Source organism: Benincasa hispida, chromosome 10, assembly GCF_027475165.1.
Source record: "Benincasa hispida cultivar pf3 chromosome 10, pf3_genome.v1.1, whole genome shotgun sequence".
Lineage (NCBI taxonomy): Eukaryota > Viridiplantae > Streptophyta > Magnoliopsida > Cucurbitales > Cucurbitaceae > Benincasa > Benincasa hispida.
This window is the reverse complement of record NC_143487.1, coordinates 37,197,486-37,222,125: the sequence shown is the minus strand read 5'-3', so window position 1 is coordinate 37,222,125 and position 24,640 is coordinate 37,197,486. Positions and strand designations below refer to the sequence as shown.

Genomic DNA, 24,640 nt, shown 5'->3' with positions numbered 1-24,640 from the left:
AGTGAGCTCTCGAGGGTGGGAGTTCGGGAAAGCTCATCGTGTAGAATCAACCGAGGAGTACAACTCATCACCTACTTCTACTAAGCGATCGAGTAGTAGAGCCCAACGATCGTGTAACGTTTTGTAAGCGATCACATAGTGTTTCGTAAGCGATCGTTTAATATTAGTAAGCGATCGTGTAGAGTTAATGGGCGATCATGTAGAGCTTGTAAGTGATCGTATAGAATTTATAAACGAACGTTTAGAGTTTGTAAGCGATCGCGTAACAATAGTAAGCGATCGTCTAGTTGCTGATTGATTCTCATCGTTTAATGAAGAACAAGTTCATCGTTTAGCTGTTATATTGAGCAATTGTGTCAACCCGTTGAATCAATAAATTCCTTTAAAAGATCAGTTTCCTAACAGCCAAACACGTTCTTAGCGTGAATTAGGCATACAACGCAAAATGCTACTCCCAATATTGAGCTTTGATTTGACACAAACTTATAATCTACGTCGAAACATTATTTCAAAAAGAGAGCAAACCCTGTTTGGCTGCTTCTTTCTTTGTTTTTTTCCACTTGTTTGAGCCATTGTTGCAAAGTATCAGTGCAGCTTTGGACTCACCCTTCTTCCCTCATCTCAGTGTGAATCATTGCCTACTAGGGAATTTGACAACTGGATTGTGCACCTATTATTACCATAATTAAGTGGCCATGAGGATTCTTGTTTATTATTTATTTATTTTTTTAGGTTCAGTACCACCATAAACAAAAAAGCTAATGAGGTCTAAACCAAGGAGTTATCAGCAAATTTGATCGTTTTAAATTAAGTTACAAACTGTCCTTGCTTGAAGAAGAATTTACCTGATAAATTGCTTTCCTATTCTTATTAAACTTGATTCTAGAAAATTGTTGGGGAAATATGATATATATATATATATATATATATATATATAAAAGAATTAAATAACACTTACAAACTGATTACAACTTAACTAGATACAACCAATTAGAGTGTCAATTATAATGCAGACACTACACAATAATAATGTTGAAACTAAAAACCAAGCCAAATGGGATAACAAGACTACTTTAGGTATACTATATAATTTCTTTCAATTTACAGTGCAATTGTATTGTTTGTTTTAACAATCATTATCGTTTTTAGTAACATGGATAAGTGTATGTATTTTTTAAATTTTATTGATAGAGGATGTGGATGTAGTTTCATCCTTGAAAAAAAAAAAAAAAGCCACGTAAGATGTCCTTGACATGTCAACAGCCACATCAGTATTCTATCCTACCTGCTAACAACAAAGACAGTTTTAAGATTGTTTGAATGGTAAGAGTATTAGTGAATCTTCATAAATATTGTTGAAACTATGATCAAAATTCAAAGACGTTGCCTATAATTTAGCCTTCTAGATAGAATAAAATAAAATACACATGGAGTTTCCGAGGCATCACCCATAGAATCAAAAGAGTACAATTCATTATGAGCATGCTCAGATATTTTACAGCTTAAACGTAGCTTATTGTGTGTGAGAGAGAGAGAGCTATAAACGGGAAGCTTGTAGAGTGGTAGAGCAAACCTATACAGGGGAAGATTGTACAGTGGTAGAGCTGGTATTAAGCCTTGGCTGCGAGCCCTTAAATTTCAGCTCCATTAGCAATTGCTTCAAGTCCTGCTTCCAGGACCAACTAGGATTATTCAAAGCGCGTATGGAATTGAGGCAAACGAGAAGAGTACCACCTTCATGCAGAAGTACCTGCATTAGGAAAAAAAAAAGAAAAAATTACATTTACAATCTGTACAGAATGTATGGATATAGCATTGGCTATTGCTAGGCTCTTGTAAATGGACATAAATCCATGAGCACACATAAAAGGAAAACAAAAGAAAAAAGGGCTAAATTTCCATACCGTTAACCACAAGGGAAGAAACCCTAAAACTGCAGGAAGAGAGGCCACAAATATAGAAAACAAGGCAAGACTAGCATTCTGTTTAACCTGCAAGCAAATAAGTAGAGATTATAAGCACTAGTGACTATTAATAGAAAGGTTATCAGAGCAAAATGGTTGGCTTAAAATTACTAGGGCAGTCGTCTGGCGAGACTTGGCAATACAGAAGGGTACACCAGATATGTTATCCCACAGCAACAGAACATCAGCCACAGCTATAGCAGTTGCACTAGCACGTTGAGCAAGCACTATGCCTACGGTAGCAGCAGCAAGGGCTGGTGCATCATTAATGCCTTCACCAACCATAATTAGTCCTCCTGTATGGTCAACAGCAAACGAGGAACACAGAGCATTACCAGACACACAAGGGAAAAAAAAAAAAAAAAAAAGAATGCAGAAAGCAAAGGAAAATGAATTCTGACTGTAAGCTAGGAACAAGTATATGTTCTATTACCACTGGATAATTAAGTCAATCTATGATGAGGACAAAGGGGAAAAATAACTAACCATTCTCCCTAGAGATACTTTTCACGTGACTAAGCTTATCTTCAGGTTTTAGACTGAAGTGGACTTCCTTGATGCCCACTGCATTTGCCACTCTTCGTGCACTTGACTCATGATCTCCAGTCAACATCATTACATGAAGTTTTGCTCTATCTGTTAATTCTGCTATTACACTCGAAACTCCAGGATGAGGTCGATCCTCTAGATGAATAAGTGTTACCTGCACCCTCGCAGCATTGAAGTTGGAACAATTGGATACAATCAACTGCTAGATAATTCAGTACTTAAAATAGATGTCATTTTTCAATTCCATCTCTAATATTCTGAAGTATCAGCTGACCTCCAAGGTATCAAAAGTTTTCAACCAAGTCACTACGAAATAACTGTTGAAATTGAATTACAGTGATGTGGCATTCTAAAAACATTATTTTCTGTGAGCTACTATTTCTTAAATACTAAATATCTACCACTCTACAATAAACAATTATAAAATCCAACCAATCTTACCATAATAAAAACTTAATCCAGTTCCATTACTAAATGTACAGAAAGAAGGATTCCACATGCTATTAGAGGCTACAAAATTTCCTTTTAGACAAGAAACAATGGACTTTTAAAAAAGGAAACAAGACTTTTCGTTGAATAAATGAAAAGAGGCTAATGTTGAAAATACAAGGAAATGAAACAATATAAAAACTTCATGTGTACATTTAGAACAATACGTAGAACCATACAAGATAATTAAACTGGTAAAATAAATACGTTCCCGTTGTCGGGAAAGAGAACACCAAGAAGAAGCTTTAACCTCAAGTAACTTCAAATCGATCAAACCAAGGCCGTTGCTTGTCTTGAAAAAAAATAATTGGTACAGTGAGATGGAAGCTTCCACAAGACTTTATAGAGAAGTAAATCCATTGGAGAAGAGGCAACCAAATACTTGTAAAGAGACTTAACGGAAAACAATCCTGAGGACTTTAAACTTCAGCTACACAAAATAGGGTGATCAGCCACTCTTTTACCCTCTTATGAACTCAATAAATGCTAAAAATCCAGCACTTTATCATCCTTCAAAAACCGTCTGAAAAGTGAGTAAGCTTCAAGAGATGTCTCTCTCAAAAACAAAATTTAGATAACGAACTTCTAATTTTGTGTCTCATCAGTCTTAGTCATCAACTCCGCAATGTAATGCTTACTGTTATTGAAAATTTCCCAGCATATTCCCACTGCCCATAATCCTTGCTGGCAAATGGCGTTAGTGAACCAATCACCAAGCTAATACCTTATTCCACAATATATTCTTAGTAAGTATGAGCCTCATCCCTTAGAGTGGTCCGTGACTGTGAGGGGTTTAAAATCACTTCCAGAAACCTGTAGAAAGTGATCGCTTCAGAGTCCTCTTCTTTTTTCAGTTTATTTATAAATGTGGTGGGGTAGTTATTTTCGGGAGGACAGGTGGTTAGAAGACCGTCCTTTTTGCTTCTTGTACCCTCGCTTATTGTTAGCACCCGAAAGGTGCTACTTTGCACACCTTAACTCGGGATCGTTATGCTATTTAATGTTTTAAATTGCTTATTTTATAGGTATCGGGTATCCAAGAGGTACAATCGAGGGTTAGGGAGAGATCTAACGAAGCAACCAGGTCAAACGAATAAAGAAAAGACGAAAATGCCACCAGGCAAGACCGCCTTTCATAGATGTGCTTGGATGTAGAGAACTGCTGCGGCGCTCTGAGGGATTTTGTGCAGTGCCGCAATGCTGCGACCTGCTGTAAAAGCAGTTTTTCTCGATTTTAGGTCATTCCAGCTCGGGCCTCCAGCCCCCAATCTGATTCTCTCCTCTTTTCTTCTCCCTTCCTTTGTATTTCTCAGTTCTTCAACATTGTTTATGATTGTAAACTCATACTTGGACTGGATTTCTGGCTAAGGTGAAGTTCCTTGTGTGGAAGGTTTTGCATGAAATAGATAACACCTTGGATCGAATCTCAACTAGAGGGCTTTTGGTGATTTCATTGTTATATTCTCTGAAGAGACAATGGAGGACGTCATCATATCCTATAGAAATGTGATTTTGCTAGTGGAGTCAGGGGTGCATTCTTTGAGGCGTTCAGCTCTAGGATTTGCAGGGGACTTGAGGAGCTTATCCTCTATGTACCTTTTTGTTATAAAGGGAAATTTTTGTAGCGGGCTAGGGGGTGTGCTATTATCTAGGGGCTTTGGAGAAAGAGGAACAACATAATCATTAGAGGACATAAGAGTTCTTGGGCGATGTTCAGTCCATTATTAGGTTCTTTGTTTCTCTCTGAGCCTCTGTTTCTGGGCTCTTTCGTAATTACTTGCTCGGTCTAATTTCAAGATCTTTCTTGTAGTATAGCTCTTTTCGTGGACTTTTGCTCTCATATTCTTTCATCTTCCTCTATGAAAGTCAAGTTTTTTTTAAAAATAAATAAATAAATAAAAATAGAAATAAGAGGAAATCAACGACAATCACAGCACCAGAGCCAACTTACTGTTTCAATAACAAAATTCTATTCTTAAATTAAACCTCAAGAAACCTAAAGAAACGTATTCAGCTAACAGGAACCAATAATAGAATGCAGGCTCATTGGGGAAACCATGCCATAGGAACTATCCTTGTTTCAGATACAGTAAACATTACTAGATGAGAAAAGCAAACCTAACAAGGAAACACTAGATTAATATCCAGCCATACTAGAAAGGTAAAGAATAACCAGAAACCAGGCCCTTTATGAAATTTTAAATCCTACCTTCCCATCCACTGCAAGAGCAGCATGAACAAACTCACTTCCATATGAAGATGTGTTCGCAGCTTCTTTGATCTCTCTTGATTTGGATTCTGATTGGTAGCATGAAGTGATGAAATCTAAAGAACCAAGAGATGCTTTCAATCGTTTCCGACCTTCAGTTCCTGACTGTAATTAATCAAGACGAATGCAAAATCACCTTGCCAATTACTAACTATGCAATATGATAAAGTAAGTTACAATAAGAAAAGACACCATGCATAAATATCTGGTCCCCTGTATTACTAGCTAATTTTCTGAATGTTTTATATTATATATGCTTTGTTTCTTTGCAGAATTGTTGCGTTTCAGTTGATAAATCACAATATCATGCAAAGATAGATCAATGTCACAAACTTTTACAGAAGAAAGGACAGGCACAATACAGATGACAGTGTACAGACAGAATCAAATATTAATTGTGTTAACCATCATGTGTTGGCCTAGTGGTAAATAAGGGAACATCCCCTTGATAAAGAACTAAGAGGTCATGGGATCAATCGATGGTGGCTGCCTACCTAGGATTTAATATCCTACAAGTTTCCTTGACACCCAAATGTTGTAGGGTCAGGCGGGTTGTCCCGTGAGATTAGTCGTGGTGCACGTAAGCTGGCCAGACACTCATATATATATATATATATATAAAAGAGAGAGAGAAGAAGAATTGTGTTTATTTGATGAATGCATCTGACTCTACACCCTTATCATGAAGTCATGACTTACATCAGAAAAACTCACAGAAGGAATAGTAGATGATGACGGTTTTATGGATGGAAAAGAAGCACATGAAAAGCACATACTAGTATGGATTGTAATTATGAATCATTACCTCAGAACCATGAAGAGTTGCAATGAGTCCTCTACCCGGAAAATATTCCAAATTTTGGACAGAAAAGGAAGGGAGGTCTTTTCCCATACTATGGTCGACCACAGCTCTGCAATGAAAATATCAAAAAAAGAATGTGGGTACTTGAAGCATAAAATAAATGCTTTCCTATCTATTATCCTTGGATATTTTGTACGTAAATAAAATAGTGAGACCTGCCTCGGGAGAGCCAGGAGGCAAGGCATTTGGGAAAATTTTCAAGAGGTATATTAGTACTAAAAGTCTAAATCATTCCATAATTATAACATCAGTATTTAGCCAGCTCACTTATTTACTGGCATCAAAATAAAACACAGTGGTGAAGTGGGTAAATATAACTCGCAGTTTACTGTCGCAGTTGAAAATTTCCCAGCACTTGACCTGCACATTTCAGGCGTATCCTAAATCTGGTGATTACATCTCCAGCCCCTAAACCCAATAAACTAATAAACTAATAGTAATATCTACTTAAAAAATGAGCATTTCCAATCAAATCCAGCTAGACCTTTTTAGTAAAGGAATAAAACACAAAAAACAAGGATGCATATGGTCGAGAAAATATTCTCTTCAAGAAGTACCTCCCAATGGGGTGAGTAGTACCCTTCTCCATTGCAGCTGCTACAGCAAGAGCTTCTTCTTCACAGCAGGGATTGCAACAGGAACCAAATTCTGATTTGTTTTCTCCAACCTCATGTCCATAAATTGGTTCAATTGCTTTGAAAATAAGGCCCCCAGTAGTCAATGTCCCAGTTTTATCGAATGCTATAGTGTGACAAGAAGCTAAAGCATCTAATACACGTCCACCTTTCAACAATATCCCCTGTGCATTGAATGAAAAACAAAATCACAAATGGTTGTAACAAACCGATCCATTTTACCAAAAGGAAGAATCTATCTTGAAGAGTTGTTGAAATTTTGAAAGCAAAAGCTGCACTTCATCGTTTCAATCCAAAACTATCCTTACAACCAAGTCTTCACTATTTTTAATCATAACCCATTCATTGTTTCAATCCAAAACTATCTGTCAGTGAAACAAGAGTTCACACCTTCTTTGAACATATATTTGACTTTTAATCCTTGAAATCCCAATATTTAATGAAAATTTTGTTGGCTAATGAACATGAAAAATTAATAGGATAACTAATATATTTTTAATAAAAAAAAAATCACAAAAACTTTTTTTTCACCACAAACGAATGAGTAAAACATATTTCATACTTTTCTTTATCTTATGTGAATAAATCATTTAGGGGAAAAAAAAAATTAAAGCTACAAGTTGAAAATAAAAACTGTTAAGTGGACATATTTTTATTATTATTATTATTATTAATATCAGTATCAGTATTATTATTATTACTACTACTACTATTATTAATTTTGGCAAATGAAAAGAAGATTGAAAACAAAAAAATATTGTATATCATATGTTCAAGGGTAGATAATCTTTTGTAAATATTAAAAAAGAAGTATCATTTGACTTATAGACTTCCATGATGCATGTATCTTTATGACATAAAATGGAAATAGTAAGTATTGTTCTATGAAAATTGATTTATTTATACCTTTCTTGCACAGGAACTAATTGCAATAGCATAAGCCAACGGTGCAACTGCCAAAGCACAAGGTGATGCTGCCACCATGAGGCCTAGAGCTCTGTAAACCGATCCTCTACAAGCTAAAGAATTAAGTGGGCATCATACCAGATGGAATAGAAAGTAAACAAAGGAAAAAAAAACAACAAATTACAACTGAGAAAAGTAAATGAAAACATGTAAGATAGAGAAAGAGACGATGAGAGGGAAAGAAGAACTACAGAACTGCAAGAGATTCACCTTCTGAATTTGAAACAAAACATACAATTAAGGGTTAGCAGACGTTCCCAAGTTATAAGTTAGTTTAGGTTAAGTGAATCTAAATGATATCCTTCAAATAATAATTCACGTAACACTATCTGTACCACATACTATGACCGAAAGCTCCAAGTAGGAGATGTCACAGACTTCATTGATTTTGAATGAGAGAAAATTGCACAACTTGAGTTGCTAAGATCACTTTTTGAGATCATATTGAAGTTGATAATGATTTTGTCAAAAGTTGATAGCTGGTATTTATGATAGGAAAGTTTGAACAAACAGACATAATTAAATGCTTTCAGAAAAAGTCCTCTTCTTTCTCCCACCCATCCATAACTAACCATTCCTTTCCATTAGCCCACAGATCCAAAGAGCTTTAACGCTGTCTCCAAACTTATGAAATTATTCTTTATTAAGTGGTATTCCGCTATGATAGAAATTGAAAATTGATCATAAATGAAATACAGACGGATAACTCTTGGACCCTCTTCCCTCTCTTGAGCACACTCAAGTCTACACTCAAGCCAAAACCAACAAAATCGATGCCTACGGTCATTTCCTCCCACACCTAAAGTCAACTCCTAGCTAATTACTAAGATACCCTAATTATTCAAATAATATTTCTGACTACCCTAGTGACATTCCTACCAATAGTATGCAACATCCAACTGCCTTAGATACTATACTGAAGATGCCCTGATATCAAAATGATGAATGAACAAGAGGTTTGCACATGATTAGAGTCCTTGGGGCAAGGTTGGAAATCCCATTGTTCACATCATGATAGCAATATCAAAATAATAATAATAATACTAAATAAATAAATAATTTCATTCTCTTGTAAAACTTGACATCCTCTGGCACGTTAGTGTATTTTAATTTGTAACTAATATTCCAGATCCAATTTATAAGCCATATTTATTTTTTATTTATATACTATTTTATTTACTTTTTCTATTAAGAAACAAGAAACACCTTGCATTCTTAAAGGAATAAATGTTTATTTTAAAACCGTATAACAATGTAAGACCTGCTATATAAGACTTACAAGGTACTAGCAATATCATTTAGTATAGAAGATTAAAAAATACTTAGGTGCATCTTAGGCTATACACATCTTTGTGCATCCCACCAAATTGTCCAATCATATTTTGCCAGGTGACATTCTTCTTACAACTTTCTTTAAATATTTTAATTCTTTTTTTATGTGTGATGAGAGTGAAATGTATAGAGATAGGCGCATCTTGGGATGCACCCATGTATTGCTAAAAGATTTTATGCATTGTCTGTAAATTTTGATGATTACCTGAAGTACCAATAAATGGCCACTTGAATAATACTGGACCAACGAGGGCAATAGCAATGGCCAATACTACAACTGCTTTGCTATAATGCTCGCCAAATTCATCAAGCCACCTTTGAAGTCTTGGTTTATTCAGTTGTGCCTCTTCAGTCAAGTTCACTATACGACTCAGAGTTGACTCTTTCCAGGTCTTTGTTGCCTGGATCAAGGTTCAAGCTTAACTGGGTGAGCTAGCAAAACAAATACAGAAGTAGAATAATTGGTACTTTCAGATTTTAACCAACAGAAGGAAACGAGTAACAAATAAATGTAGGTTGTCTATCTACACATAATGCTTTCAAAAAATGTCTTTGAAAATTGAATAATCCTTTTCTGATTTCTTCTGAGCAGGTTAGGAACGGTTAAAAGATTTCCTTTGTTTGACTGAAAATGAGTTTCAAACTAGTAAGCTTGCTTACCAGCATTTACAAGCTTCTCTCTAAAGTTCTAGCTACAAGAGTAAAACCTGTTCAATCTAATACTGTCCTTTCTTTGCAGACGGAGACTGTTGCCAACAGAAAAATTATAGATACCATTTCAATAGCCAATACACTGGTGGATGAGAGGCATTCAAGAGTTAAAAAGGGGTTCATCATCTTTACGTTAAGAAAAGTAGATAGGGATTTCCATTTTGTTGATCAAGACTCTTGCAGCAAAAGTTGACCCCTTCAATTCTTGCAGCACAGTACTATGTGTGTTCCAACTTTGGCCAACGCAACTCCAGTTTTAGTAATTCTATTTTAGCTGGTGGTTGATTGTCTCAGCGGTTTATTTCAAAGGTAGACAAGACAGGTAAGGAAGAGAGTTGGATTGGTTTCAGACTGGAATGGATAAAAATCATGTCACTCACCTCACCACCAACAGCATTTTCCCAGCTAGTATTCTATTTTGGATAGATATGAGACATGAAGATGCCTCCCTGAAGAATTTTCCAAGGCTTTTTTTGGACTTTTGAATAAAGGGATTACAGTTAAAGATGCTTGGCATAGCACCGCAGTTTCTTTATCCATCAATTCAAAAAGAGAACTTCAAATACAGATATGATGTATGTACTTCAACTCAATTGTTTCTCCTTTCATCCTGATGTGAGATTCTGAAGCTTAATAAATCCAGGTTTTCTTTGTCGTCAAGTCCTTGTTTTCTTGTATTTCTCAACACCCTCAAGTTATTCATTGAGGCAGAATTTTGCAAAATTTTTCGGAAGTTGGTAATTTCTAAGATATGTTTAGCGTTCTTGTGGCCTCTCATCATTGAAGGCAATGTTAATGACAAGACAAAAAAAAAAAAAAAAACAAAAAACAAAAACAAAAAGCATGCTTCTCTTTTTACAACCTCTGATGCAATTTTGTGACCTTTTTGACATTCAAGATCATTTATTCTTGTCCTGTTCAGCCACCGACTCCTGGATCAAATTTTTGCCTAGGAGTCTGAAAATGGCTTATTTCAGTTGAATACCTTTGTTGTAAAGTATATTACATTTCATACATCAACTAAACTACTTTCTTATTAAACTAAAAATAAAATAAAATAAAAATGTTATAAACTAGGAATAGAAAAACTGTCATCAAAATTGTAAGAAAAACAATAGATAATTAGATGAAATTGCTCTTCATTTGATTTTCAGCAATTGTCTCTTCAAACTTATATCATATTCTGCATCTCTTAGTCTTAGTTTTCAACACAATCATCCGGTTTTGTCTTTCCCTTTTAATATTAAGAAACAATATTAAGTTTAAGAAATTATATCAAACCTAAGAAAAAATTATGAGCATACCTTCACGATTATCCTCCCATCCAAGTTTCTTGCACCACCAGGAACTCTGCTTCCAACAGTAATCTCTAATGGTTTGATTTCACCGGTTAGGTGCTCAATGGTGACTGTCGCACTACCTTGGAAAACTTCACAATCTACAGGCACAAACTAGTAAAATACAAATCTCCATTATGATTTTTCTCACATATTAACAAAATATAAGAAATTTAGGTACTCAAACACTATGGTGCAGCTACTCTTATAATCCATGCATTGGACAATAATATTTCTACAACTTCAAAAGCCCACCAAAAAAGTCTCAAGAGACAAAGGTTATAGATAATACCATATGTCAGAGGATATTTCCTTACTTTTTTTTGGAAGCTTTATCTTGGAGGCTTTGTTAAAAAAATATCTGGAAATTACAAAAATAAATTAAGCTTTCTGATCTCAGAAAATTCACAAAACATGGTTTTGAAAACAACTTGTAGAAAAATAAAATATTTTTTAAGTACTTTCTTATTGTTTTCATGTTGTTTCTTTGTTGTCTAAAATAATTCACATTCAAGAACTTGTCAGTTGGAAAGGACACAATTACAGCAAGAGATAGAGATACTGGTTATTATATTATTTTTATAAACAGGAGCTATGTACAGATAATGATTATTATACTCAGGAGCAAGAGATACAGATACTGATTATTATACTCAGGAGCTATGTACAGGAAAAAAAGGTTCTACGCCTAGAAAAAGTAGAAACAAACTGTACTTCCAGTTAGAATACTTGGGGGAGGCAGGAATATGATAGGCATAGTATTAAGGGTATTTAAAAAAGTGAGAGAAGATTACAGACAAGGAAGTTTATGAAGAACTTCCACATTACCTCAAATCTACCATGACTATTGACTACCAGAAATTTTCTATACTCTAGTTACCCATGGTTGTGCCTTCTAAGACCACTTGCTTCCAGTTAATGATTTAAGTCCCTTAGGTCCATGCATTCCCTTCTTCAAACTAATTTTTCCTATTTACAGCTCTATATTCCTTTTTTTGCCCACTTTATAACCTCCTTGTGTAAGTTAAGCAGATAAGGGGCCTATCCATACCTAGCCGAATAAAGTCACCTTGTCCTTAAGATGAAGATGGAGAAATTGATGCATTATAATTTATACTTTATGTTGGCTCCTCAAACAGTTGTTAAGCATGAGGATCACCCTTTCTTTCCCTGATATGTACATACTCATAATCACCCCATGTATGAGGTTTAGGCTTAGTTCTTACTCAAAATCAACTACTTCCTTAAAAACAGTCATTAATTGCCCCAATGTCAATCATAACCAGTATGACAAGCTCCAATATGCCTCTTCTCTCGAAACAACATCCAGTAACAAAGATTACAAGCCAGATTGTCAGATTTGAGAACTTCCTCTTCCTCAAGTATATTCATAAGCTTGAAAATAAGCACTAAAAAAACTACAGATTTTGTATTTTGGGTAGACATTATGCTTAACTAATTTTCTCTAGACCATGTTTTAATGTAACGAAAACATTTTGAAATCACATACCTCACCAGCTCCAACCAATATATAGGAGTCAACTTGTACATCATGGACAGGCACCTTTTGGTAGGACAAATCTGTACTATTTGGAAGTTTACCATCATTTGTATCTAAAACAAGGGCAGAGTCTGGATAGTTTTCCTTCAACTCCTTGACATCAATCATCGCACGACTTGTAAAATGTTCTTCCGCTGCAATCATCATTAAAATTGCCAAGTTAAAAGCCACAACAAGAACAGGTAATTCAGCTAAGCTAGCATTATATTTCTTACCAATGTGAGACAAATTAAACATGGCAAGTAGTAGTCCTCCTTCCAAGGCGTTCCCCATAAAGATGGAAGCAAACGCTGCAAGGGCCATAAGTACATGGATGTTTACTTTTCCACCACTAATATCAGTTAAAGCATCAAGGGATGAGGAGACCTAACAAGCAGTGGCGTAAATTAGATATAACATAAGTTTTTGTATAGAGTCAAAAAGGAAGACGAGACATCTCCAGAGAGAAAGGAAGAGGTGAAGAAAGAAGGCCTAGGGAGATGAGAAAAAAGTTCCCTATAGTTAATTATAAAGAACAGAGAGTAATTACAAAGGTCCTAGCTATAGAACTTTATATAGAAGCTATGGGAAAAGAAAAATAAATGCCTTCCTTTTCTATCTTTACTCTTCAAATATTCAATGATTTTGCCCAAACCTCCCAGTCATAGAGAACTGAACGTGAATATTGATAATTACTAATGTCTGGCTCCTGTTACAATTAATTATTCAAGCCAGTAAATTTCCATTTCTAGTAATAGCTATTAATTTATTTTAACAATATAAGGCATCCATTACTTGTTTTCAGACATAGAGAACTATGAATATATATGGATCAATCAGGCAGGTTCCTCCATGGCATTGGGGAACCAAGCCCACAATAGGAATCCCACCAAAGAAAGGGACTCCACTTAAGCAACATAAGACCTAAAGAATAATTACAAAAAGATTTGGACACTACAGCCCAAAGGAAAACCACCTAACAATAGACCAAACACATCAACGGGGCCCTCTCAACTCCTCTAATATACATAGTTGAGAGGTTCAAATGAAAAACTATATCATGGATGTTCATCATTGTTCACAGCCTAAGCATGAATGTATGCCAGTCTTTAGGTTGATTGAACAACTCTAAATTACAGCTGTCTACTACATGTCCTTTACTAAGGTCCCGTCACAAAATCTCACCATGTCAGCACCCAATTTTCAAGTTAGAATTGCATTGATTCGAGAAGATTATTAAACCCTCACAAGTCTAATACTGCTAGTTTTAGAATTATAAAAACCATATTAACTTCAAGAAATTTAAATTAAATTTACAACAATCACATTCATTCAAGCAATTGAAATGAAAATAGAACAAAAAGTGGCAGTGGAAGACATCCATACCCCGACTAAAGGAAAAGCAATGACAATGAAAGCATTTTGCAAAGGCTTCACAATGGGCTTCGGCACAAAATAAGGGCAAACAGCAGCAGCTACAAACAAAGCCATAGAGCAGCAACATAATTGCAAGTGTTCCCTCAGATAGTTAGCCAAGTCCGTCAACCTAATGGCTTTAGCAAATCCAATCACCGCTTTCTGAGGCCCAGACAGCTCCACATCATGATCACAATGGTGGTGAGCATGGCGATGGTGGTGGTGGTGGTGATCATGAACATGTTGGTGGTCATCGTGATTCGAACGACCAGTTACGGCAGCGGAACAGAGAACGCGCCGCCGTAGATGGAGAATGGGAAAATTAGGAGGGCGAAATGGAGAAGAAGAGAAAGATGATTGAAGAAAAGGGTTGGAAAATGCAATTGGGTGGTTCGGAGTCGATGAGAGTCGGGATTTTGAGGACGCAATTGGGAAGGAGAGGGTTCCCATACGGTGAAGAGAGGAGAGATGTTGCCTTCATGCGCAGTTGAATTCAGTGCCTTTTGAGAAGGGAGCTGGAGAACGACAGAGAGAGAGAGAGAGACGACTTCAGAGAATTGACCAAAGATTGTAGCAGGTGAGTGAATAAAAGTGCTGCTCAACTGAGTCCATGGCATCAACGTATTGACATCATGAGCACATCTTCAGCTCCTTCGTCCCATTCTCCTACCCAACTTGTCTCTTTCATTTTCATCCATGCGAGCAGCCAGTTGCCCCAACAAATTCAAGTGCACAGCGGTCAAATTTACACATTTATTGAATAATTCCTCTTTTTTTTCTATTATCTTTACTTTTCATATTTATTAGATAAGGCTCTCTTCTTTCTTTACTTTTCAAATGAACTTTATCTTATAAATCTCAAAGATAAATTTGCTCATTCAGACATATTAATCAAACTTACCTTTATGTTTGGGCCATGGGCATCAACTTGAAAAAGTTGATTAACCAAAAAATAATAATTTCTTTTAAGTGGCTGGTTGCTCTCTAGGGAACAAGCGAAACTTGACCGAACTTTTTTATTTCATCCATTCCTCACATTTTCATTTCTCTATCCTCTTCGACCAAGAAAAACTCTTCCAATCCCTCTTTTTTGTTAATTTTCATGGCTAAATTAAACATCAAATCTTTTAATTTTCTATCTTATCATCTTAGAAATTCTATTATAATCAATTATTCATAAACATCACCAAATTTATGGGATTTAACAAGAAAAAAAAAGGTTATTTATCTTCATTCTAGTTTCAATATTTCATCAATTATACTAGACTCAACTAGTAATATGTGATAAAAATCATCTAAAAGCCAACAAAGAATGCTCCCCCACTACACTACTTATGTCTACTTCTCTTTATTGTATTTATGGGGTTATTTTAAATTTTTTGGTATTGAAATTTATCGATATTCCCATATATTGTATTTGTGTGATGATTTTTAATTGAAGATTAATTTTTTAGTGGAGAGAATAAATAGATGTCTAGATCTTGAAGTTTTTGAATCTTATTTATGGATGACTAATGTTTCACATAATTATTTTCCTAATTATTTATTTATATTATTTTTCATTCCCTCACTTCGTGATTATGAGTTTTTGGTGGCTATTATTATTTGGCTTTATGTGCAGTTAATGTGTTAGTAAAGATTTGCAATCAAAGGATATGTTTGTCGATGTTGCTACAAAAAAAGTAAATGGACTGATTTCTTTATTTGAGCAATATAGAGAAACTGGCTTTGAAGAATATTGCCATGGAAATGAATATTGATCCTTTGTTTCTGAAAGCGTGAAATTAAAAGGCATTTTTTTTATGAGAATTCAGATAACACCCTAAATATGCATCCACAATCTACAAAGAAGTCCTTTAGAGTTAGTTATTTCTTATATATCATTGATCAAACTCTTATTTCTCTTAGTAGGAGGTTTGAACAATACTAAGAATATGAAAAAATTTGGCTTTTTGTTTACTTCTCATAAGAAGATGATAAGTTTGTTGTCTCATTATACTAGTTTTGAATCTGCTCTTTAAGAATAATGAAAAATTAGATTGTTGGAAATGAATTGTATATGAAGTTGAAGTCACTAAGAGAGTTCTTCCTACTGAAAAATGGAGCCATTGAATCTTTTGAGATTTGTGAAAGGTAATATTTTTCCTAATGTTATTATCCCATATAGAATTTGGTTGAGTATTACTATGACATTGCATCCATAGAAAGAAAATTTTCAAATTAAAGTTGTTGAAGACCTATAGTGCGCTGTATACGATAACACAGGAAAGGTTTAATGGGTTAGTATTGAAAGCAATTGAAAATGGTATTTTGATTGTCTATATATAAAAGTTTTCTAATAGAATTTTTGTTAAAATTGGATTTAGATGCAATGTTCTAATAGAATTTGTTCATTTTTCAGCTTGTTGAACTCGATAATTCAACTCCTAGCTTTCGATAAATTCAATGGTGAGGGTTATTCAAATTGGAAATCAAACATAAATACAATATTAGTTGTTGATGATCTGAGATTGGTTTTAACAAAGAAATGTCCTCCTCGTCCCAGTTCAAATGCAAACTGAAGTGTTCGGGATGCCTATGACAGGTGGGTGACAGCTAATGAAAAAGCCAAATCCTACATCTTAGCAAGCATGTTTGATGTACTTACTAAAAAGCATGAAACCATGGTCACTGCTAGAGAGATCATGGAGTCGTTATAAGGGATGTTTGGACAGTCGTCCTCATCAGTACGACATGATGCTATAAAATACATCTACAATTCCCGCACGAAAGAAGGGACCTTTGTTAAGGAACACGTCGTGGACATGATGGTCTATTTTAATATTGTGGAAGCTAATTACGCTAGCATAGATGAGAAAAGTCAAGTTAGTATGATCATGGAGTCTCTTCCGAAGAGCTTTTTAACTTTTTGCACTAACACTGTAATGAATAAGATTGATTACAATTTGACAACTTTCTTAAATGAACTTCAGACTTATCAATCTTTAATGAAAAATAAAGAATAGGAAACAAATGTTATTACCCAAAGAAAGTTTTAAAAGGGATCAACATCTGGTTCGAAACTTTCTTACAAGAAGTCTGGCCCTTCAAAGGATAAGAGTATCTAGTTGAAGAGGAAAGGAAAAGGGAAGAAGAATACTCCTGCTAAGAAAAGCAAGACAAAAGTTGCAAAAGGAAAATGTTTCCATTGTAACGAAGATGGGCATTGGAAACGAAATTGTCCAAAATATCTTGTAGAAAAAAGGCTGAAAAGGCAAACCAGGGTAAATCTGACTTACTTGTAATAGAAACATATTTAGTGGAAAGTTCTCATTTGACTTGGATACTGGATTCAGGCACCGCTAATTATATTTGTATTTTCATTCAGGAAACTAGTTCCTGGAAGCAACTATTGGAAAACAAAATGACTAAGGCAGACATAGTATCCCAAACAATGATGCAGCCTAAGGCAGGCATAGTAGGTGAAGAGGGCATTAGTGGTGCCAAACAAAAGGGTGCAGTGGAATGGCCACGTTAGTAGGGCAAGGTTTACGTCATGACCCAACAGGAGGCTGAGAATGCACCAAATGTCATTATTGGTACAATCTTTATTCATGATAGACCAACATATGTTTTATTTGATCTAGGAGCGACTCATTCATTTATTTCTAGTATATTTGCATCGAATACTTATAGGGTGCTAGAAACTATACTTGTGGAGTTAGTTATTTCTACCCCTGTAAGTGATGTGGTGGTAGTTAATAATTACTATAGAAACTGTGTACTTTGCATAGAGGAATAATATATGGAGATTGATTTGATTTCCTTAGAATTGTTAGAGTTTGATGCTATCCTGGGAATGGACATCTTATTTAAATATCATGCATCTATTGATTGTTATAAGAAAGAAGTAATATTTAGATTACCAAATTAGGCAGAAGTAGTGTTCGTAGGGGAAAAGAAAATGTTCCCCACTTGTCTGATTTTAGCAGTTAAAGCCAGGAAGCTGTCGAGTAAAGGTTGTACAACATACTTGATCCATGTAACAATTTCTTCACCAAAGAAGATAAAACCAGAAGATGTTCCTATGGTGCATGAGTTCCTTGATGTATTCCTAAAGAGCTATCAGGGTTACCACCTGATAGAGAGGTGGTGTTTACCATAGATTTGATACCAAGAACAACACATATCTCACAAGCATCATACAGGATGGCTACTGTAGAGTTGAAGGAATTGAAAGTTCAATTGCAGGAACTAGTAGATAAGGGCTATATTAGGTCCAATGTGTCACCTTAGGGAGCATTAGTTTTATTTATGAAGAAGAAAGATGACACACTCAAATTTTGTATTGACTACAAGCAATTGAATAAGGTAACTATATGGAATAAGGGAGCGTCAGTATTTTCAAATATTGATCTAAGATCAAGTTACCACTAGTTGAAGGTTAGGGAGTCAGATATCCTAAGACAACATTTTGAACCAGATATAGGCATTATGAGTTTCTGATTATGCCATTTGGTTTAACTAATGCTTCAGCAATGTTTATGGATTTAATGAACATGATATTACATCCATATTTAGATCAGTTTGTGATAGTTTTTGTATGATATCTTAGTGTATTCAGGAAGTAAAGAAGAACATGTAGAGCATCTGAAGATAGTATTGCAAACACTACGTGAGAAACAATTATATGCTAAGTTCAGCAAATGTGAATTCTGATTAGATTAGGTGGTATTTCTAAGACACGTGGTGTCTATAGTAGGATTTGGTGTTTATCCTCAAAAGATTAAGGTTGTAGTCAAGTGGGAACGACCTACCACGATCACAAAAGTACGTAGTTTCCTTAGTTTGGCAGGTTACTACAGGAGGTTTGTGGAGGGTTTCTAAAAAATAGCCCTTCCATTAACCAATTTGACCAGAAAGGATGCTAAATTTGAATGGACAGATAACTTCAAATGGAGTTTCCAGGATTTGAAACAAAGATTGGTGACTACGCCAATCTTAACTCTTCCAGATTATGTGTTATATTTAGTATTTGATACAATATAAAAACTATAGATTATGTCTTATATTTAATATAACACATAGTTTAATACATATTATATGATAAGGTGGTTATCATATATATATATATATATACATATATTAAATTTTTTATTAATTAATTTTTTGAAAATTAATTTTAGGAGGGAATTGTAACTCCCTCTTCTTCTTTTCTCTCTGGTGGAAAACATATTAGGGGTTGTTCAGTTTCCTACGGTTCTTCATCTTCCACATAGAAGATTCACAAGGAAGTGATCTTTGTTTGTGTAATTTTTTCTAGAAAAACTCTCCTACACAAATCTTCTTCCCTTTCAAATTTTTTTCCCTCTCCCAAAAGTTTCAGAGCCCACACGTCGTGAATGGTATCCTAATTGTGCTTTTTGGGCTAGGTTTTAGAGCCCACAAATTTTTTGAGTGGTGTCCTAAAAGTTTTTAGAGCCCATAATTTTTCAGAGCCCATTCTCTCCTTCTACCCCTAAAGGAAAATACAGAAGGCTCCACTTGGTGGTATCCTAATTAGGCTTTTTCAGTACGAGGAGAGTTCGCAATCAAATTAAGGGATTACTTGAAGACCTTTTGGCTTCAAGAGTAAGTTGTTATCCCAAACCCTAATTCTGTATTCTTAAAAGCATGTTATGAATTCTCTGTATAATGCATAAGTTTTATGCTTTGTAAATTTTTCATTATGTGAAAATTGTAAATTGGGACGATCTCGCTTCCGCTGCGAACTTCATCGTTCCTTCAATTGGTATCAGAGTCAGATTGTCTTGGTCCTAATTTTATATCTTCCATAATTAATTTACAGTGTTTTGGTGGGTTGCATTATGTTTTTATTCATGTTGATGAATGAATGTTGAATGGTTTACAATTTATGGATGTTTACGAGATTATGCTTTAAATTTAGATATTTCTTTACAAATTTGATTTGTAAGGGCCCATCATTTTGGGCATAATTCTTGTTATTGAGTTTGTAATTCTTAGTATGTGTCGATTGTGAGTTTTTTCATGACATTCTAGTGGATTTGAGGCCCAAATTAGAGAAGAAACGAAGCAAATTGCAACTGTACAGTGGGCGATTGTATAATAGCATTGCAATGTTGTGCCCTAGCGTTGCAATGCTGCGAAAGGCGGATGGAAAATTTTTTCATAGCATTGCAACGCTCCGAGACAGAATTTTTTTTTCGGTTCGCGTGCGATTTGATTCATGGTTCAGCTGGTTCATGTTCGATTCGCTTGGTTTGAGCGGTTCGTAGACGATTTGGGTGCTAGGCGGTCCGATTCGTGCGGTTCAAGACCCGGTTCACCTGTATTGAACTGGTTTGGCTATTCTTTATGTAACAATTATTTTTTTAATTAATTAAATTAATATAAATTTTATATTAATTTAATTAATTATTTTGGAGTCCAATCCTGATCCCTAAATTGCTGTTTAATTTATGCATTTGATGTATGGTTTATTTTTAATTATATATGTCAAAAGGTATGCCATATAGTAAAATCCCACCATAGGTTATGCATTATTCATGAATCATTTATATTATAAATGTTATAATATATAGTTGTATGATTTAATTTTATAGCATGTTCATGCATCATATAATATAATTGTTATGCTATATGTTTGCATGCATTATAACATTGTCATGCATCATTTATATTATAAGAGTTATAATATATAGTTGGATGTATGTATGAATATTATTTTATTTCATTACTTTAGTATATATAAAGTTATGTATGTTAAGTAATAAAACGAAGATTGCATATAGCATGTCATTACTTTATGTAATTTTATAAATGTTATAATTTTATAAAATATGATATCAAATGCAATGAATGATTTTAATTTGTTTCATTGTTTTATAATCATTATAATTAAATGAGATTAGAAATTAAAATCAATAATTCAGAATTGCATGCAAACTTAGGTTCAAATCATTTGTTAAAATAGTTTCAAAATATGATTTACATAGACTTAAGATCACAAAATTTCTAATGAGATTAGAAATTAGTTTAATCTTTTTAATCAATTTAATAGGATTAAATTGATTTTAAAACATTAATCAAAATTGTTTAACCATCCAAAGTAAGTATTACTGTTTGGCAAACTTAAACAGTCACTTGGTAAAAATAATTAGTCGTATTTTTCCTAAGTTAAATAAACCCTAGTTTTTTTTTAAGTACATAGTTGGAGGAAAAAGATGTATACGGTGCATCAATCTTCAACTCACATTTCTCCCTTAACAGTCACACCGTGAGACTCATGCTTGGCCTCGAGGCGCCTTGGGAACGCCCCTTGAGATGGTGTTTGCTTGGGTCAATATCAAGATGAATGGAGAGAGTATTTATAGTAAGTGGGAGAGGGATGCGTGTCAATATGTCTATGGTCTCCTTCATTAGTTTACAACGTGAGATCTTCTTGTACAACCTCGAGGCACCCTGGGAGCGTACCCCTTTGGATGATTTGTGCATTAGGTCAATATCAAGGCGAACTCCAGAAATGGATAGGATCACTTTAGCTTTTGTCCCAATCGGTTTTTTCCTTCGATTGGTTCATTAAGGTGGAATTTGAGGGTCTAAAATGAAGGGTCACACTTACGAGAAATTGTTAAGCTAGTTAATGATTTCTTGACCAAATTAATGATGACTAATTGTTATAGGAATAAGAGCTATTTTAGTATACTAATTGGTTGAGAGTGTCTCAGTTTAGTGAAGGGACAACTGAATACCATTCGGTGGCTTTTATCCTAAATCACTGAAGCATCATTGCAAAAATTAGATGATAAATGAGGTCCATTCAGTTTTTACTAAATTTTGATTGGATGTTTTAGAGTTATGCTAAAATCTAATGTAGATCAATTTGTTTCTTTTCAGCAAAAATGTCAAATTGTATTTTTTTCGTTATTTGCCTCTACCTGTTTGACCGGTTTTGATTATACACCTTGGAAAGATTCGATTAAAACTTTTTTCGTGATTAATGACCTTAATATTATGTTGACTGAGGATTTTCTTCAAGTCCTAACCCTTGATGCAATATAAAATGTTTGTGTTGCATATGAAATATGGACGAAGGCTAATGATAAGGCCCAAATTTACATTTTGGTAAGCATACCTGATGCTTTAGCTAAAAGATTTGAGAGCATGGTCAATACACATTAGATCATGTAATTAATGCAAGAATTGTTTGAGCGAATGTTCTCACAATTCAAGCAAAGTGGGGTTGATGACGACGAAGCCAATAATGTTAGCTCCCTAGATAAACTCCAGTCCATATTGAACGTGAAGGGACAAATAAAGAAAGCAAATGTTGCCGAATGTAGTGAAATTAAGGATTATCCTTTAAGATGAAACTTGGAGTTTATGATATGAATTTTGCAGCTGATCCCACTACTTTCCAGAAAAGGAAGAATTCCCAAGAAAATAAATTTGATTTATTTATCTTGGAGACGTGCTTAGTAAAGAATGATGATTCTGCCTAGATAGGTGTTTTAGGAGCTACTAATCACGTATGTTCTTCCTATCAGAGATTTAATTCCTGAAGACAATTGGTAGCTGGAGAGATGATTCTTAGAGTCGATACTGGTGAGGCCGTTTCAGCTGTTGCCGTAGGTAGGCTTAAGTTATTTTTAGACAAGAAATGATATATGTTATTGGATGACATATATGTCATTCCTAATATCAAGAGGAACTTAATTTCTATTTCTTGTCTGATTGAACAAAAGTATTCTCTATCCTTCTCTGAAAATAAAGTATTTATTTTTAAGAATGGAATGGAGCTGAGCTTTGTTTCAATGGAAAGTAACTTATATGTACTAAGGCCATTAGTTACCAAAGTCGTGCTAAATACTCAAATTTTAAAAAAGGCAACAACTATTAAAAGACCGAGAATTTCTCCCAAAGAAAATGCTTACCTTTGGCATCTAAGTTTAGATCACATTAATCTCAATAGGATTGAGAGATTGGTAAAAAGTAGACTTCTAAATGGTTTAGAAGAAAAATGTTTACCTGTATGTGAGTCATGCCTTGAAGGCAAAATGACAAAACGACATTTTACTGGAAAAGGTTATAGAACCAAAGAAACCATGGAGCTTATACATTCAGATCTCTACGATCCGATGAATGTAAGAGTACAAGGAGGATATGAATATTTCATTTCTTTCATAGATGATTATTCTAGATATGGGGTATCTATACCTAATGCAACACAAATTTGAAGCACTTGAAAAGTTCAAGGAGTACAAGACTGAGGTTGAAAACTTGTTTGGTGAAAAGATAAAAACACTACGATTTGATCATGGTGGAGAGTATATGGACTTAAGATTCCATAATTATATGATGGAACATAGAATTACATCCCAACTCTCAGCCCAGGTACACCTCAACAAAATGGTGTATCAGAAAGGAGAAATAGAACCTTGTTGGACATGGTTCGGTCTATGATGAGCTGTAACACCCCCAGAGTTTTTTTTTCAAGAATGAACTTTCGAGGATGAAAGTTCTTTGAGAGGGAAGAATGTAACACTCCGCACATTTTTTAGTAATAATGTAATTTCAGTAACTTTATTATTTGGAATTTCAGTAATTTTTATTAATTAAGGGAATTTTTGGAATTTTGGATTTCAAGTGTAAGTGCGAGAATTTAATTGTTGGCGTGAAATTATTCAATTTGAAAATTAATGGCAGAAATTAATTTTCTTTTGAAACGGAAAGGAATTTAATAGTAAAACGGAAAGGAATTAAATGTAATAGAATTTAATAGTATAAAACGAAAAGGAATTAAATGTAATTATATTTATTTCCTTTTTTTTTGTTTTTTTTATTATTATTTTTTAATAAAAAGTCAAACCTCACCTCCCATCTGTTCGTTTTCTCCTTCCAATGAACAACGACAATGCCCACAATCTCCAACCAATGTCCTCTGATGCCGCAGCATACAACTTCAATAGCCATAATGCTTATGACTGAGATTTGAGTTACCCACTTCTTAATGGCTCCAAATTTCGAACAACAACCAACAAGGATTAAAGTTGTTTTGCATGTTTGTTTGATTCAAGGTTCCATTGGGCAAGGAAGAGGTTGAGCTTCTAGTTTCTAGAGTTTGCGATTAGAGGTAAGTAATCTTACTACTAGAACTGCCCACGGGCCAGACATTAGATGTATGATAGCATGATAAATAAATGATATGGCAGAATGACAGCAAGATGGACTGATAGTATAACATGACCAATGTATGTTCTGGTATGAGATCTGAAAGATTTATTTGTGCACATAGGCACTTGAATGCTAGCATGAGATGGTATGTGATTCCATATGGTTGTATTTAATCTGTTGATGTTGAGGATTGTAAGACTGGTTACAAGGATAATTTTAACTGTTCTAAGATTTAATAGACCGTTTAGATAAGATATATGAACATGTGATAATATGACTGAAGTATGTTAATGTATGGGCATGATTTAGAATTTTATGAAATATATTAAAATGACGATTGGGCATGACCCTAAATTATGAGTTAAGCGACACTATTACGGAAATGTCTTAAAGTTAG

The 24,640-nt window shown here is 34.5% G+C and overlaps 1 protein-coding gene across 5 annotated transcripts; it reads right to left on the bottom strand.

The window, feature by feature from the left end:
* Positions 1-307: 307 nt before the first annotated feature.
* Positions 308-14,844, bottom strand: LOC120087991 (putative cadmium/zinc-transporting ATPase HMA1, chloroplastic). Of its 5 annotated transcripts, none has more exons than XM_039045015.2 (14): positions 14,041-14,844; positions 12,891-13,041; positions 12,625-12,809; positions 11,082-11,228; positions 9,272-9,467; positions 7,675-7,787; positions 6,691-6,932; positions 6,077-6,182; positions 5,212-5,376; positions 2,451-2,667; positions 2,076-2,260; positions 1,905-1,991; positions 1,574-1,750; positions 308-670 (listed from the first exon to the last, which is right to left on the bottom strand). In XM_039045015.2, the coding sequence occupies exons 1-13, from the start codon at positions 14,518-14,520 to the stop codon at positions 1,574-1,576; spliced, it is 2,451 nt and encodes an 816-aa protein (XP_038900943.1). In that variant the 5' UTR covers positions 14,521-14,844; the 3' UTR covers positions 308-670. The 5 variants fall into 5 exon arrangements, with proteins under 5 accessions (XP_038900943.1, XP_038900942.1, XP_090161885.1 ...); XM_039045014.2 differs by lacking the exon at positions 308-670 and adding an exon at positions 1,056-1,285; XM_090305759.1 differs by lacking the exon at positions 308-670 and adding an exon at positions 1,056-1,285 and having other exon boundaries at positions 12,891-12,965; positions 14,041-14,670.
* Between the last annotated feature and the right edge of the window lie 9,796 nt (positions 14,845-24,640).